This window comes from Manduca sexta, chromosome 17, assembly GCF_014839805.1.
Source record: "Manduca sexta isolate Smith_Timp_Sample1 chromosome 17, JHU_Msex_v1.0, whole genome shotgun sequence".
Classification (NCBI taxonomy): domain Eukaryota; kingdom Metazoa; phylum Arthropoda; class Insecta; order Lepidoptera; family Sphingidae; genus Manduca; species Manduca sexta.
In genome coordinates, this window is record NC_051131.1 from 5531452 (window position 1) to 5548798 (window position 17347).

At 33.4% G+C, this 17347-nt stretch overlaps 3 protein-coding genes across 3 annotated transcripts; 1 reads left to right on the forward strand and 2 right to left on the reverse strand.

Moving 5' to 3' along the window:
- Positions 1 to 988: 988 nt before the first annotated feature.
- LOC115454294 (NCK-interacting protein with SH3 domain) lies at positions 989 to 10876 on the reverse strand. The gene is made up of 9 exons (XM_030183043.2): positions 10587 to 10876; positions 10316 to 10500; positions 9937 to 10249; positions 9380 to 9588; positions 8079 to 8312; positions 7682 to 7804; positions 7077 to 7482; positions 6681 to 6853; positions 989 to 5960 (listed from the first exon to the last, which is right to left on the reverse strand). The coding sequence occupies exons 1-9, from the start codon at positions 10612 to 10614 to the stop codon at positions 5769 to 5771; spliced, it is 1863 nt and encodes a 620-aa protein (XP_030038903.2). The 5' UTR covers positions 10615 to 10876; the 3' UTR covers positions 989 to 5768.
- A 254-nt stretch (positions 10877 to 11130) lies between these two features.
- On the reverse strand, positions 11131 to 11684 carry LOC115454305 (lebocin-3). The gene has a single exon (XM_030183052.2). It carries the CDS (start codon positions 11665 to 11667, stop codon positions 11236 to 11238), a length of 432 nt encoding a protein of 143 aa, XP_030038912.2. The 5' UTR covers positions 11668 to 11684; the 3' UTR covers positions 11131 to 11235.
- Positions 11685 to 15217: 3533 nt separating this feature from the next.
- Positions 15218 to 15820, forward strand: LOC115454699 (lebocin-4). The gene has a single exon (XM_030183421.2). It carries the CDS (start codon positions 15253 to 15255, stop codon positions 15679 to 15681), a length of 429 nt encoding a protein of 142 aa, XP_030039281.2. The 5' UTR covers positions 15218 to 15252; the 3' UTR covers positions 15682 to 15820.
- The last annotated feature ends 1527 nt before the right edge of the window (positions 15821 to 17347 follow it).

Here is a 17347-nt window from a genome sequence, read left to right on the forward strand (position 1 = left end):
TACACCACAAATTAGGGAGAACTTGTGTAGAGTTTAACAAACATACATAACATACATAACATCACGCATTTTATCCCCGAAGGGGTATGCAGAGGCGCAACTAGGGCACCCACTTTTCGCCAAATATGTTCCGTCCCATGATGTGATAGGGGGCGAGCCTATCGCCATATCGGGCACAAATTCCAGACTCCGGGCTGATACTGAGCAGAAAAACCCAAATATCACTTTACCCGACCCGGGATTCGAACCCAGGACCTCAGAGCGCTATTGTACCGGACGTGCAATACAACTACGCCACCGAGGCAGTCAGTTTAACAAACCATGGAAAATATTCATGTAAGTATTTTCGCGCAACCGGTCAAAAACTAAATACAATCACGCTTTTATCTCCGAAGGGATAGGCCTCTGCCTATATGCATCTCTATGCAATCGGGGCAAACACTTTTCGCCAAATGCGTTCCGTCTCATGATGGTGATTGGGGGCGAGCCTATAGTCATATTGAGCATAAATTCCAAGCTCCGGCCTGATAGTGAGCAGAAATACCACATACCACTTTGCCAGGCCCGAGATTCGAACCCAGGACTTCACAACAGTGGTCTTACCGCGCAAGCAATATATCAATAATAAGTTTCCTGAATATCTGATTAAAGTAAACCTATTTGTCTGTGTTTTATAATTATAATAATTATAAAACTGTATATAGTTTTACTTAAAGCATAGAAAATTACGCAATACCCTCACAATTTTCACCACTGTTGAAAGAGAGGAAGTGACTATCTCATGTCAGTAGCTGTTACCTGCAGGACCCAACCCCTTCCGCAAAACTGTGATAGACCAATAAGATCTTTAGAAAAAGAAGAGGTACTGACGCGCCATCTTTATCTCCTTCAATTTTTTTTGCCCGTATTCACTACGCAACCGGAAAGGGAACGCTCAGGCTATCCTCTAAGTGTAAGGCTTTGTATTAAGAAAATAAAAATACAGAAATAATGGTATATTGATATTATCTTTATTAAATATTTTGACAACCTTCATTCTAAAGAGTATAAATAGCATAAGTGACAGACTGATTTTCTGTGAGATGTTCTGTGGTGTAGCAGTAACTGGGTTAAAGTAAATACTGTCTCTCACAAAACATTTTTTGTATAGAATTGGACACAATTTAATGCATATTCCTTAAAATTTTTGTCTCATTCACCCTTGTTACTGTTGAAAAGAGCTTTCTAATTCAACTTTAATATGAATATCGCACAGTAGCAGTTTTATATACGTATACAATATAAACCACATTTTTATGGTATTTAAGTCTACTTTCGATCGAATTAAACAAGGAAAATCACCGCCTGTCACTAGCTAAAAGCATAATAATTATCAATAATAAAGGCAATTTCATTAAGAAATATTTAAACACACACTTCATAACTGCTATTGTAAAAATTGCGACAAACTACAGACTTAAATATACTACATACCTAAATAAAATCTTCGATTATTTTGGGAAAATATCTAAAACAGTCCATGTCTAAATAATTTCAATTATAATCTACAAACAAAATATGCTCAAATAATATTTTTCCAAAATTGATATGTATGTTACTGTTAATGCGCACAATATTATTTTATGACCATAACATACCCGATGAACCATGAAGCTTCATTTAAATAATTTAAATTTTCTGTAATCCCATTGACGTATACAATAAGGACAACTGTCCACCAGAGTGAAATTGTGGAAACTAGATACACCCTTGATGTGAAGTTAGGTTAGACTGAATCAGGCAACTGCCCTATGAATTGGAGGCATTTAGGGAATTCCACCACCGTATCCCCTGCCTGTAGTAAGAGGCGACTAATAAGGGTCATTGAGGGGTTCCTTAGTGTACGTTGTACATATTTCACACACTGTGGTGATCCTCGGGATGGACGGCAGCATGGGATGGAAATTAGGCCTCATGTTGCCGTTGACTTCGGTATCACACCACCAACTTCCTGACTCGGAGCTGCGACTGAGTAATTTTTAAAATGGAAAAACCCAGTTGCAATAACGTATTTGACTGTGTTTGGTTTTGTACATTTTTATTATGTAACAGCAATTCGTACAAAAATTTGTCCTGCAGTGAAAACAGAATTAAAATTCAATAATAAATGAGGCAGTTATTTCAAATATTGCTACGTGCCGAAGTGGGCGCGAAGTGGGGATGTCGCTCCATCTCTTTCTTTCGCACGCATCGTAATTCCCGATGACGTCACATGCAAGTATTTCGTCCCCTTTTCGTTTTTGACACTCACTCCTACTTTATAATTTCAATGAATTCTTCTGTTTTACAATTTATACGACGAACATATTTTATAAAAGTTATAAATAAAACTAAGTCAAATACCCTATTATACCTTATTTTACCACAATTATATACCCAGGACCAAAGCACCGTAGTCGTACTCATACCGCGTCCGCATTACAACTATGCCACCTAGGCAATCGACATTCGTAGGTCACATTACCAGTAACATATCAAGTAAAATATTGAACGATGCGTCGATGTAAAACTGTCATTCAAAATATTCATCGCAGTATTATACAATAACTACACAATATCATAATAAAGACTACGGACAAACATTTAAATAATATATCATTACAATTTGGCTGCAATTTTGAGCACCTTTTCAAAGAAAGAGTAACGAAAATCTGTTGCACATTTGTAAATTTTAGGCCAACAGTGTTATAATATTATATTTAATTTCTTATATGATATATCTCAATGAATAACTTTCAAATATTGAAATATGATTAATAACAATTTTAATAAGTACATATTTATTGATTGTAAATTTCGTGAACTTGCTAATTTTGTGTATTTACATACATTTAATTTTTAATGTGTTTAAAGAAACATTAAAGTAATAAAAATATCTACTTCATATTTCTAGATTGTTCTGATTTTATAAATATTTTTTTTTCGATATTATTTTTATCACTTTAAAGTTGAACAGACAATTAGTATCAGTAAAGATCGATTTTTAAATATGATTTCGGACTATAATTACACTATTGTAGATACATTTAAGAACATTTAAAATGTCAAAGATGAATAATATTATAATTTTTAAGAATTTACTTTTATCTATACACTTTGAGAATTGGTCGATGAGTAACATGGGAATAGACTACAAGCAATCATCAATAATTTTGGATGAAACATTATATAATTATGTATATGACTATTAACATGTGTCTATCGAGAATTTATTATATCTACACAAAACTACAATTTATGAAGATTCACAGCTACAAGTGTAATAAATCGGTCACATCGTGAGATGGTTTTAAACTTTAAAAAAATATCCACTAATTTTCAATAAACTACAATATTTTTATATTCTCTGAGTATAATCAACGTCGACTAGCAAAAATATTGCATCTGTTTTAATAAGTACGTCTCCATTTCATATTAATTCAGAATACTGAAATTAGGCCAAATGTAGCATCATATTTCGCTGCAGTGCACACTCGATTAATTACTTGTCTGACAATAACGGCATATTGTAATTAATTGATTCAAGCAATACATACGGGACTAAATACAACTATGACATCAATCGTCCAATCTATATTAATAAGAGAGCATTATGCAGGTTTATGAATTAATTTTACTATTAAATAAGGAATACAAAAAATTGCATTACGTGTATTCTATATTTTTATTATGCATTAATATCATTGCACGAAGAACGACAAGTCGTGAAAAAGATGAATTTCAGACTTTATGCAAAATATAAAAAGGTATTTAAAATTAAATTATTTTTCGGATTTTATCGCGTTTTGAGAATCCGCCCTGTGACTACGAAGGTTGCAAAGTCTTCGTAACGTCGTGAGAAAATTAAAATATAAATCCGAAAAAATTGTTTAATTTTAATGTCTAACATTCGCGTAAACAATGAATTAAGAGGTAAGTCAAAATCATTGTGCGTTTACAATGTATTTATGCGAGGAAATCATTAACAAATCGTGTCTGATATCTACAAAGCACAAACAAGTCTTGAACGAATAAAATTACTATTTTCTAGCTGCGATAAAACGCGGCTTTTACCGTGTAAGCCACGTTAATATACTCGAGTTTAGTTTCTAGCTATTTTTCCCTTTCAGAAAAATAATATTTACGCAACACTACACTGCAAAAGCAAATTTAGGCCGTCTAATACTGATAGTGTTTTAACGAGGAATGTAAATAAATGCGTGAGATGCTGGATCGGAGATTTTTAAAGCAGATTAATTGACTGATTACTAAACAAGACGTTTCTGATTACAAAAAAATATAAAATAATCTTTGGTACAAATAAATATGGCACAAACAATGTTTTACATTAGTGCGATAGTTTCGTGATTTTTAGGGAACTACTATAGCTTCAATAATCAAACTATTTTCATATAAGATTTAAAGGCATACTTTTTTTTATATTTCTTAATATTTCTAGTCACTTGCATTAAATGATTTAATAGTTAAAGAGACAAAATACTAAACTTTTAAACATGTTTGCCTCTAATAAGGTGGTCATTTCATGCAGATTTTACAATTCAAAGAACTAATGAGTTCTTATATTAAGAGATAGTATTGGTGACGAAACTGGATCGCAGTATCGACATAGTATTAATATAATCTATTATCATGCATCTTTATATATTTAGAGATGTAATAATTTGATAATTAAATATTCACTGGAGAATACATTTAATCGAAATCTACCATGCACATGTATTTGTAATATTTAAAAATGTGCCATAGCTTAAAACTAGGAATATAATAAATCAGCTGCAAACTAATAAAATTAAATGCTACACCTAAGATATGAGTGGTGGTAAATTTCACAATTTTATTTTGTCACTTTCACCAACTATTCTACTAAAATAAAATTGCATTTTATAGATACACTCGCAATCAATCACAAGTTTACATAGAGATCTTTAGCCATGAATTTCACTCTTTATTCTATAAACTAATACCCTAATTGGGCTACCCTTGTGCCACTGAATATGAATAACATTTTTGCGATTTATTTTTTAATATACATAATTAAAAAAAAAAATGTTTAGTTTTGATTTTGGTGTGACGGATTCTTAAATATAACTAGATATTATTTCATAAACACATTTTAAATAGATAAATTTGCACCAAGTTAGAGCCATCAGAATATAATGAAAATATATTGCTTTAACAATTTTAATAATACATTCAAGAATTCGATTATTCACTAATCTCTATCGATTTAGGGATGTAATGATGACCCATAGAATACCTCTTTTTACTCATTGTAAACAATGTAATATTTTCCCGTGGTGTGGGACATATATATATGAAATATTGAAAAAAATGCAAAGATAAATGTGTTACATATTTTATGTAAAAGGACATCATTTCTCATGCTGGTATCTCAGTTTTCCCAAAAAACAGTAATGATTGTTTAATAGACTCTGCTGACTTCTTGCTAGATTGATAACCAAAATCTGTTGGTCTCGTTTGACAATCCAACGAAAAAATATACTTACACTTCATCGTGAGACGATGTGTACATAAGTAGGCTTTAGTTAGCATCTTGGGGCTTCATATTTCCTGACCTGATCATAGACAGCATGGCAGGTCACTTCGGCTGATATCGCCAGAGGACACCATCCAATGGAATTTGTTGTAAGGAATACACTTAACAAGTCTACGTATTCATATTTTCCGTAACAGACTTCAAATACCTTACCCGCAGTTGCAATTAATACCTAAGCCTTGAAGTACTGCGGGAACTCGTTGGAGATGGCCCTGACCAGCGCCTGGTCGTCGCGGCTGCCGTCGCTCTCCTCGCAGAAGATGCGCGCGAAGCAGCGCAGCAGGTCGTCGCGCCGGTGCAGGTGCGCGCCGTACTCCGTGTTGCGGATGATGCCTTGCAATATCTTCAGGTATTGTTGCCGTCTCTGGGGGGGCATATCAATAATTGTAATGTTATCGATAGTTTTTGGTATTGATTATACAATCATATTTATTTATATAGAAATAGAAATAAATTTACTTTCCAAAAAGTTACACTTCTTATACCAATTAACAACAATGTCCACACTAGGCTATGCCTGTATCGCGGACACCAAAAATAAACTTTAATAGGACAAACCATATACCATCTAAATTGCAATAGTAGGACATAAATTTGAATAAAATTAAAAAGGAAAACAAAAACGATACAAATTCTAACACAAATAAATAATTGTACTATAAGTAAGATCGGTGGGATATTGGTAATATATTTTTTTTTTAATTTTAAGCATATTGAAATCAATATGTCATATTACAATCGAAGCATTATCGATATTGATATTATACTATACGAATAGATTTGTCTGCTAAGAAATTTAAACACAAAAGAAGCCGAATACGAGTACACGTGTTTTAAGATATTTTTGACTAATCTTATTTTAATTATGACTACTTCATTAGTGATATGTAATTTTTTTTTATAATAGTCGCGAAAATTGAAATAGCAATTATGCTGAACAATATTATTAGGCGTTCTATAATAATATATATTGTGATTTAACTTTCAGTAAACCCATTACGCATAGCAACCTGGTTCATGTTACTAGTATATAACTACATTATTTTCGTGTCCATTGAAAAAAATATAAGATCAGGATACGTACCGTATCTCCGGGCGAAAGGTCGGCAAGCTGCCTCACGATAATATCGATCGCGACTTTCACATCGTTAGTGTAAAAATGTTCAGCGGTTTTCTTTCGACTGAACAAATCAATCACTAGTTTGAGTACCGAATGCGCAGGCGCTGGTTCGTGATCGAAGATGTGCACTGGATCCTCTGGAAAACCAAATTTAAAATATAATAAAGTTGTCAGGTAAGGAAATTGAGTAGTAAAACAAAAACGAGATATTTCAATAATTATATTTTAACAGTTGGTCATTGTATCGACACTTACGAAATTATTCGATTGGAGTTATAGAATATAATAAATAATATATGTAATAATAAAACGTTTCGATTACTAAATAAAGTTTACAATCAATTGTAACGGAAAACATACCTTCACGATTTAGCAGCAACAAAATTTTCTCGCAAAACGTTTTTGCTATATCCCTCGTTTCTAAAGCATTTAGCAGGATATTGTCGAAGGGATTCTCGAATTGTAGATTGTAGGCCAGCAGTAAAGTTAAGAAAAGGTCTGGTATTTGTTCGTCAACATCCGTCTCTGGTGGATTTTCCAACAATTCTAAGAGAAATTGGGCAAACTCTATGCCAAGTTGTTCGAAATGAGTAACAGGCAGCTTGTCTCCCATAGACAAAACCATAGATAGCAGTAGAGCCGAGTGGGAGAGACGACTGACCGCGCGAGGGTTGTCACGCATATCTCTGGCGATTTCTGCTGGCAGGGCTGACAGAGCCAAAGTCGCTAGAGCTGTACGTTCTAATCCGCACATTACGCCAAACGCCTGGAAGAAAAATTATAGCAATTTTTACAGTAAATCATGTTACTGTTATATCAGCATGCTACTGATACTTTAGCCTTTTTTTTTCAGATTAACAAACATGCACAAAAGAAGATTTCACAAAATATAAGTATACAAATGGTTTAACAGCTTCAAATAGTTTTTAAGTTCTTTTTAAAATTCATATTGATACTCTGGTTACCTGTAACAGCAATTGACGTAATGGCCACCTGGTCTCCATTTGATAATATTGCACTAAGGTCGTGACATAAGCATAGCGATGGCTGCTCAATACATGCTGACAGATGTTGACATCAGCATTGGACTATAAACAAAACATTGCTCAATCAATGAAAGGAACAATAAAAAAGGCTACTTTCTACAGTATGAACCCATATTGTGATCTTTTTGGCTACAGTAACTGTTATATTAATCACGGATAACAATATTGTTTCATCTCTAAAAGACAGCAAACATTTCATATTATTTTCAATTTATAAGACCAATAACACTGAAACAACCTTCCATGTATCACTACCAAGACAACCACAACCAATCTTGAAAGGTTCTGTGACTATGAGATAGAATAAGTGACTTACCATCACAGAGATGAGCTCAAGCAACTGTGTTTGTATATCATGGGCATCGTCGTGTAAAGCCCAGCCCCTCTGTTGTGCGTCATTAGCTGCTTTGGAGAGGGCGTTGAGAGCCGTCATCATTCGCAGTGCATCGGGGGCCGCGTCTATCGCGTTTTTAGGGCAAGTTATGTTACTATTTGCTTCACGAAGAAGAGCGTCTATTATGGACCTTGCAGCACCTCCAGGGAGAAACTCCTGTTTAATCATGAAAGCCTATTTAAAGCGATAAACATAAGCAATTTTTTTACTGGTACAATATATGTGTCATTTTTTAAATCTTCGTATGAATATTAATGGTCATTAGAGTGGGGATATATAATTTATAGCATTAATAAGTAAAATTGGGTGCATAAAATATGTACCTTATAACCTTAATATATCCATTATATTAAAAATATATATATTATATTTGTATATATGTATAATAAAATTGTAACAAGCCAGTACATTGTAATATAGAAGAAAAACTAATATGAGTCTTTATTGATGCAACAAAAACCATAACAACTGTTACTGTACTGTTTAGAATGTTGAGCCTATCATCATATCAGGCATAAATTCCAGACACTAGACTGATGGACAGAAAATCCAAAATCATTGCTCAACCTGGGACCTCATCTTTGTTGTACCATACTTCTATGTCCGCAGCAGTCATTATATTGTTATGCAAATAATTCTTGTCATTGTATTTATATTTTAGTGATAAGGGTTATTTCCCTTGTTTCCCAACCAATGATATTATATACTTGTTATACACAATTAAACAATAATTATTGACATAATTATTACTTTTTTCCTTATTATGTTGCAGTTGGCACATTTATTATTTTACATGTTGAAATACTTTTACATCTTTCTTACTAGTTTAATATCTTTTTTATTTTTTATTCTTGGTAATATTTTTTGGATAATTGTTAAAAGTAAACGCTGAAACATTTGAATGGATTTGGATGAATTTTGTACAGAATTAGAACATGTTTTAGTTTAACATATAGGCTACTTATAATCCCAGTAATTTGCTCCTATAGGAAATAATAGATTTTTATTAGTTTTTAACTGACATGGTATAAATAGCATTATGGATCAGTACAGTGATTTAGGGACTTTCATATTGAGCAATTCCTAGTATCTATTAAATAATACATTAGAATATAGAAGAATTTGAACATAAAAAATATTATTTACAACACAATATAATCAGGCATATTTTCAGACATTGTTAATAAACATTAAAAAATTACATAATAATTATAAGCACTTACTCTCAAAGAGATCAGCACAGTTTCAACGGCAACTTTAGACATGTCATGGCTGAGCTGTGTTTCTTTACGCACAGCTTGCACAATTTCATAAATAGCATTTGGCTTGATGCTTTCACTACTGTCCTGGCTGTCATCTTGGTTATCAGTATCCGATGACAGCTGATTAGAGGTCTTACCAATGGGCAATTTTTGTTGAACTTCACAATTTTCTATAAAAGTAACATAATAAAATTTATTAACATTTTAGGAAATTTAAACATTATTTTGTATTTTGACATTGAATTTATTTAAAATTAACCAAACAACCATTATCTCTATTTTACTTTGAAAATACTTTAATTTTTGATACTATTGCTTTAAATTATTGTATTTATTTTATTATTTTTCCCACCTGAATATAGTCCATGTAAATAATGCACAATATAATTTTCTAGCACACAATAAAGCAGAGTATATCACAATAACTATAGATTTTAAACAATCTTATACTTATCACAAATAAATTTTCCACTTAAAACACTTCATACTGTTTGATTTATTATAAAATATACTATTACCTCTAAGAGCAGTTTTATTGGCTGATTTTGATGGAGATTGCATTACTTCCCGTTCTTCAGAGATATGCTGCCGTGACACTATTGGCCTGAGATCAAACGAGGGTGACACACCATTCGGTGGTGTGCTGTCATCAAGACGCGGTGGTGGTTTTGGAGCGGGAGGCTTCTTACTTGGTGGTTTTATAGACATCTGAACTTGTTTCCTCTTCTCATTCAATCTAATCAATAATTCTTGTTTTTGCGACATTGCATTGTTTTCACTTAAATTTTGAATGCAATCGTTCAGAAACGACAAAAAGTACTCCGGCTCCACCTATTGGAATGATCTCTATTAACTGATGCATAACTAGGATATTTTATTAATACGTTCAACCGTTACCTTGACTGTAGCCACGTAATTAGAGGGTACGAATCCGACTTGACCTTTTTTATTAACAACATGCCACCAGTTACGCTGTTTAGTGTTAGTCTGTTGCAAGTAAAAAAATTCGCCTTCGGAGAAACTAAGTGTTTTAGCCAATGTCGCTTCAAAGTCAAACATGGCCTTCAGCATCTCGTACTCATCTAAAATAATTAATTTCAATGTTATTTTAATCCACACCCGAAAATAAACCGAGTCTTTATACGCAAAGGATTAGAAAATGAATTACTATTTAAACCGTTTTGTCCGTCTGCCATGGTTGAAAGAATATATTTTATACTGATACTCGGATTACATTAAACGCTTGTGTAATGCAAATTTAACAAAATAATGTTGTATTTTCACATTTTATTGAAACCGAACGAAATATCGAAACCATTTCTACTTTTGACAGTTGACATTGACATTTAACAATTCGGAATTAACAATTCTTAAATATTTTCTGGCAATTGATTACATTTTATATATTGCGCTAAAAAACTATGAGGTACTTATCTATTAATGATTATTACATTTCATTTATTATTACATTTATATAATATGTATATTGGCTATTATTTCCTTAGTTCAGTTTACTTCCTTGGCTAGTGGCAGCGTATAATAATGTGAACAGGAGGTTCAAGTGGTCCTAGGTTTGATTCCCAAGTCGTACAACACTGTGTGAGTTTTCTTACTCTGGCTGATAGAAGTGCTAGTCCCTAGTCCCCAAATTAATCAAAAGTGTATAAGTACACTGCACAGGTTAGAAATTCATACATATTCAAAAAGCGATGTTAAAATAGGTAAATGTACTTATTTATTCAAAAAGACAATTTTATGTATGTTTCATTGTTTTTATCAAAATACAAACACAAATTTCTAATGGATTAAACCACAGATTATGAGTTACGACGATTGTATCCCGGATGAGTAGCTCCAGTGTCGCGGCTGCCGCTGGACGTAGAGTGGCTGCCGCCGTGATGCCTGCTGCTGCGGGAGTCGAAGCTCCTCACAAAGCGTTCGTGATGCTCCTGTGACGACGGCTCGTTCACACTACGCACGTACCGCCTGTTGGGGTCCAACTTCACATCGTCTATGATCAAGGGCAGTACAGGATGATCGCCGCTTGAAGGGGCTCGCGGGTGATTGTCTCCTTGGTACAGCCATAAGGGTTGATCTCCAGCTTCACGTACTGTCCTGGTAATTCCTGGCCATATAGGTGGAGGTCTAAAGGTCGGAAGTATGATGCCGCCATTATTTTTATTCCAGCCTGAGGATGCTGCCGTATGCAACACCGCAACAACGCAAAGTACAAGTACTGACTTCATCATGATATCGTTTTGTCTAGAACTCTGTTGAAAGCGGACTATTTATACTCAATCTTTAAGGAAAAAATATGTGTCTCAGAAGAAGGGAAGAACCGAGCGATGTATGCATGGTCACGCCTCATTTAATACAAAGAACTATAATCACCACGACACACTTTGGTTATATGATGTAAGTAATGAATGTTTATTCTCAAGTCAATAGGTACCTACTACACTACCTTATTAATAACTAGCTTCCGCTCGCAGCTTCGCACGCGTGGATTTCGGACTTCAAAAATGGAGCCGGGCGCGAACGTTCGAGAATGTTCGTTTTACGAAGCTACTCGCTAGGTGATTCGCTAGCCTCTAGGTGCCAAGCAAGCCGCCTGCCTGTGCGTTCGCGACCTTATATATATACAAAAATAATCCTTATAGCATGATTCAGTATTCACGCATGATGGCTTATTATTAGCGTATTTCATGTATAACTTTGGTGTTTCTATACCGATTTCTATGATTATTTTTTATGGAATATTTAATAATGTTAACTTTTTTATTAGGGATGACTGAGAGTGTTATAAACGTAAGAGTAGACATATATAATGAGAAAGCTTCGAACTGCTAAGCTATCGGGAGTTACACGTGTTATTGTGAGTCAACCATAAAAGATAGACATATGCTGTCGTGGGATATTTTTTACATAATTTTAAGGAGAACATTTCCGTCATACATGATTTCTGTGTAGCTTTAACCATTAAGGTTGCACACGCGACGGAAGCTTAAAAAATGGAGTAACTTCTCCCGTTTTTCCAACATTTCCCTTCGCAGTGAAGCTCTGCTCCTATTAATTGTAGCGTGATGAAAAGTATACTATAACCAGCACAGGAGTATGACAAATAATTGTACCAAGTTTCGTTAAAATCCGTCGAGTAGTTTTTGTTTCTATAACGGTTATACAGACAGACAGACAGACAGACAGACAGACAGACAGACAAAAATTTTACTAATTGCATTTTTGGCATCAGTATCGATCCATACTCACCCCCTGATAGTTATTTTGGAAATATATTTCATGTACAGAATTGACCTCTCTACAGATTTATTATAAGTAAGTATAGATAGATATAGATATAGATAGATAATAGTAAATCAATACCTTTACTTATAATATTATTATAGATAATCAGAATTCTTACCTACTTGTTAAACATATTAAATATAGTATATTAATTATTAAATTTTATTTTCTATAAGTATTCGAAGCCACGAAATGTCTAAATAATAATATACTTAAAACATTATTGAGAAACTTACGTATCTAATAGTGGCCTGGCCTAATTGAAGTAGGTTAGTAGTTATTATCTACTAAGTATTTTATTAATTTGTAATTTATTTATGTTAGAAGTATTTTTTTCTTAAAAATAGATTAACGTTCGTATTCACAAATGTTACTTAGTAAAGCAAGGAGCAATGCTATGTTAATAAGTCTGTTTCACAGTGCCTTCGACATCACAATTCCCAACCTTCGCAGTGCGTAGGCATACGGGTATTGTGCCTAATACAACTTTTCTTTAGTTACCCGTCAAATATACAAAGCTGAACAAGGTTAAAGAAAAGTATTAAAATGCGGACACTATGCCTTCGAGTTCACTTTGCGTTGTCATAGTATTTCTTGTGAATACCTACAGGTGTAAGCAGATTTCTACAGATTATAAAAAGAAATTAAAGTCAAAATCAAGTAGGTAGTCATGTAGATAAATACATTAAAATCGACGCAGATTGAGTCGATGTCACAGTCAGTTACAGATAAGAAAATAAATATTTACTACTATAACATTAAGTGAATCACTGATCTTTGTGACATAAGTGTTTTGAGGTCACGAAATGCCGGTACATACCCTGTACCATCAATTTTTTACAATACCAGGAAAATATTGTAGATTACAATAATTTTATGATCGATAATAAATGAACCATTTTAATGTCTTGTCTAGAGAAGCATAGCAAGCAACTAAGTAGATAATAAAGATTTTATGGAGAATGATAATAAATTCGTTCCCTATTGCATGGGACTTGGCTAATCTGGCGAAATGTTAGTGTGATATTCCCCTTGATTAAATAAATAATAAATAAAAATATAGTACCTAATGAGAGTAAATCTCTTACCTAACTAATGCTATTGTTTGCAGTTGTTCAACATAAGAGAGCAGCAAAAAATAATAATAATGCGTACGTATGGAACTCACAATTTCATGATTCATAAAAAAGTATTTCTTTACAAATAAATAAATGAATTGTTCTTAACAATATAAAAAACTAAATGTCTCTTTTTTTCTTTTTTACACTGCAAGTTTCTTGCCCGTTCGTCTGTGGTGGAAACTGCTTACCGAACTGATGGTACATAGAGTGAAACAAAATAATGGATAACATCTTATTGATTCGAAATAAATTATTTCATTTAATTTCACAATGTGCTCAGAACCAGAAAAATGGCTCGAACGAGACAAGTTTACATTACTAATATTATTCACGGATGTTCACGGTAAACTATATTACATATAAGGTAGTGTGACCGAACATAGCTCAGTTCCCAATAGACAAGTTTTCAAAAATTCTCCTTAAACTTTACTAAAGCATTTCAAATTATGTGAGTTTATGTGTCTTCGACCAGAAACGAAGTTGCTTTTGCGATTGGTTCCAAAGTCACCGCCATTTTGAAAATAAGTGATAGTTTTCTGTGATTCTTTGTCACAGTGGTCATAATGTAAACTTTTTTAAAATAAAATAAATTTAATGAACATCGCATTATTTTTACCATTACGACCTAGGTAATCTATTCGGCACTGAATTACAGGTAAGTTTTTTTTTCTTTTCTAAATTTATCTGTGTATTCTTTGTGAATTATCGCTTGCTTTAAAGGAAAGCATCGAAAGGAAACTTGCATATCTGGCAAATTCTCTATAGGAATTTTGAGGGTGTGTGAAGTCTAACAAAGCACTAGGCCAGCGTGGTGAACTAAGGCCTAATCCCTCTCATTAGTAAAAAAGGCCCGTGCCCAGCAATGGACAGTAGTATATAAAATAGGGCTAATATTATTATATTATAATGTATTTCCTCTTATTATAATTTTTTCACAAGATTTTACTGAACTCAGGAAAGTGTTCCATTCATGGCCTACAACCAGATTTTCATACAAACGACAAGTTAATCACTGATAATTGATTCAAATTGTTTTTTTAAAATACATAATGAATTTTAAATACTTTTTATTATTAAATAAGATTATAATTTAATCAACGTTTTTTCTTTATATTTTTTAATGAAAATATTTTAAGCAGGTTTTAAAATAAGGTTGGCCATCATGGTTACGCTACTTTATTTAACTAAATAAAAACACAGATTTTCACCTCATTGGCTATCACAATTAAGAAGATATATTTAAGTAGGTTTCCACAATTTATTTATTTTATCTGAAAAGGCATAATTACTTAACGCTCGGTTCTTTCCTTTTTCTTAAGTCATAAAAACAGTTTTCCTTATACAGGAGTATAAATTACCGATGATCGACAAATGTCATTCATTCTAGATAGAAGATACCTACGGGCTACAATGTCTAAGTTTATATCCATACTTTGTGTTGTCGCCTTACTGCTAATAGCAGAAACTTATTGTTTAACAAGTGGTGTTCGCATCATACAACCCACTTATAGGCCTCCACCCAGGAGACCTGTTATTTACAGAGCTGCACGCGACGCTGGAGATGAACCCTTGTGGCTGTACCAAGGAGACGACCACCCTCGAGCCCCTTCAAGCGGCGACCATCCTGTACTGCCCTCGATCATAGACGATGTGAAGCTGGACCCCAACAGGCGGTATGCGCGTAGTGTAAGCGAGCCTTCGTCACAGGAGCATCATGACCGCTTTGCGAGGAGCTTCGACTCCCGCAGCAGCAAGCATCACGGCGGCAGTCACTCCACGTCCGGCGGCAGCCGCGACACTGGAGCTACTCACCCGGGATACAATCGTCGTAACTCATAATTTCTCTTCAGTTTCTAAATATTTTTGTTTCTGCTACTAATTTTTTCTCATCAATATTCTTTTTTGCTTTCAAATCTTTCATTTTATGATAATAATATGTATACTGATCATTATATTGAAATAAATGATTAAATTGACTTAGCATGTTTTGATTACCTACGTGATGCGCGTATCATAAAAGAACTTACTAATAACGCTAAAGATATTATACGTCTTATGTTATGTTTTGTCTCGCTTCCTCAGACGGCAGATGTCATTAAATATAGCAAGACGATACATTCAATAACTGTTATAGACATAATATACAGCGTTTATTAATAATAGGTTATATGGCCTATGATTAGTGAGGAGATGTATTTGGCCGTTACAATTTATTCAGTTCAAGTTGTAGAGAAGCTTGAGTTTTTACCCTAAAATAATTTCTAAGTCGAATTGCAATTAAACTCGTTATGTGTATGGATCTATTATGTTTTGCTCAAGTGTGTTATAAGTTATGTTTTGATTATGATATATTATTTATGAAAACAGAGATAAAATACAAGTATACAGTAAAATGTATTAAGTAATCATTTTATAATATTTTAATTGCGAATTAAAAAATAAATTATAATTAATATTAATACAATCATATTATCTCTATATCTTTGTTTAAATATTATTGGTTCTCTAATGCAAGCGCTCATTGTTCAAATTTTACCTACAAATTATAAAGGTTGCGATGAATATCATGTAAAAATCTCCAACGTAAGTAGTTGGACATGGTTTTTCTGTACAAGACGATAGAAAATTGCGCCAGTGGACTAGCTGGTGACTAGTAATTAACCTTACCGTGAATACCATAAACTACACATAACAACTACTAACACACTAGGAGAAATAATGTCCAGAATTGGGCATGGGGGAAACTTAGAACATTCGTATTGCAGGGTCTCCACCATACTCACTGATATTACCTAAACAACTTTCCAGTAAAGGATGAGGTAACACACCTCCCCCCTAGGTAGATCTAGTGAAGTCCTTCTAATCCATAATTATCTCTTAATTACGAGTAAACAAGGTATACAGCGTTACTAATAGAACGAAGAGGATAATATTGAAGCATAATATGATTATATTATTTATTTTGTTGCCATCGTTACCCTCTGTCCTTATCTAAATACAATCGAGGCACAACACACACTCTTTACGCATATAAAAGAATAAATTTGGCGTAACTACTTTTAGGAATTCAATGGTAAGCAAATCGTGTTAGAAAATCTTTTAAGTTTTACGATTTCTTCGATTTAGAAATCAAACCCAGCACCTTGCTCTCTACTGTTACCACCTCCACAGCCTAAGTATTAATGCCGCTGTTACAGCAAACAGGTGATATAATTTGTGACTTCTTAGTCTTACTAATATTATAAATGCAAATATTAGTGAATATTTTTGGATGTTTTTTAGAAATAAACTCTGTAAACGCTGAACGGATTTGGATGAAATTTGGCATACGGTTACATCATATCATAGATTAACATAATATAAGCTGCTTTTTATCCCGCTAATTCGTTCCCGTGGGATACATTTCAATATTTAATCTGATTTTATATGTAGATGGCTTTGGCGTTGTATTCGTGGCGCTGTGGACCGCTACGTGATTTAGGGTTTTTTTAGGACGAGTAACTTT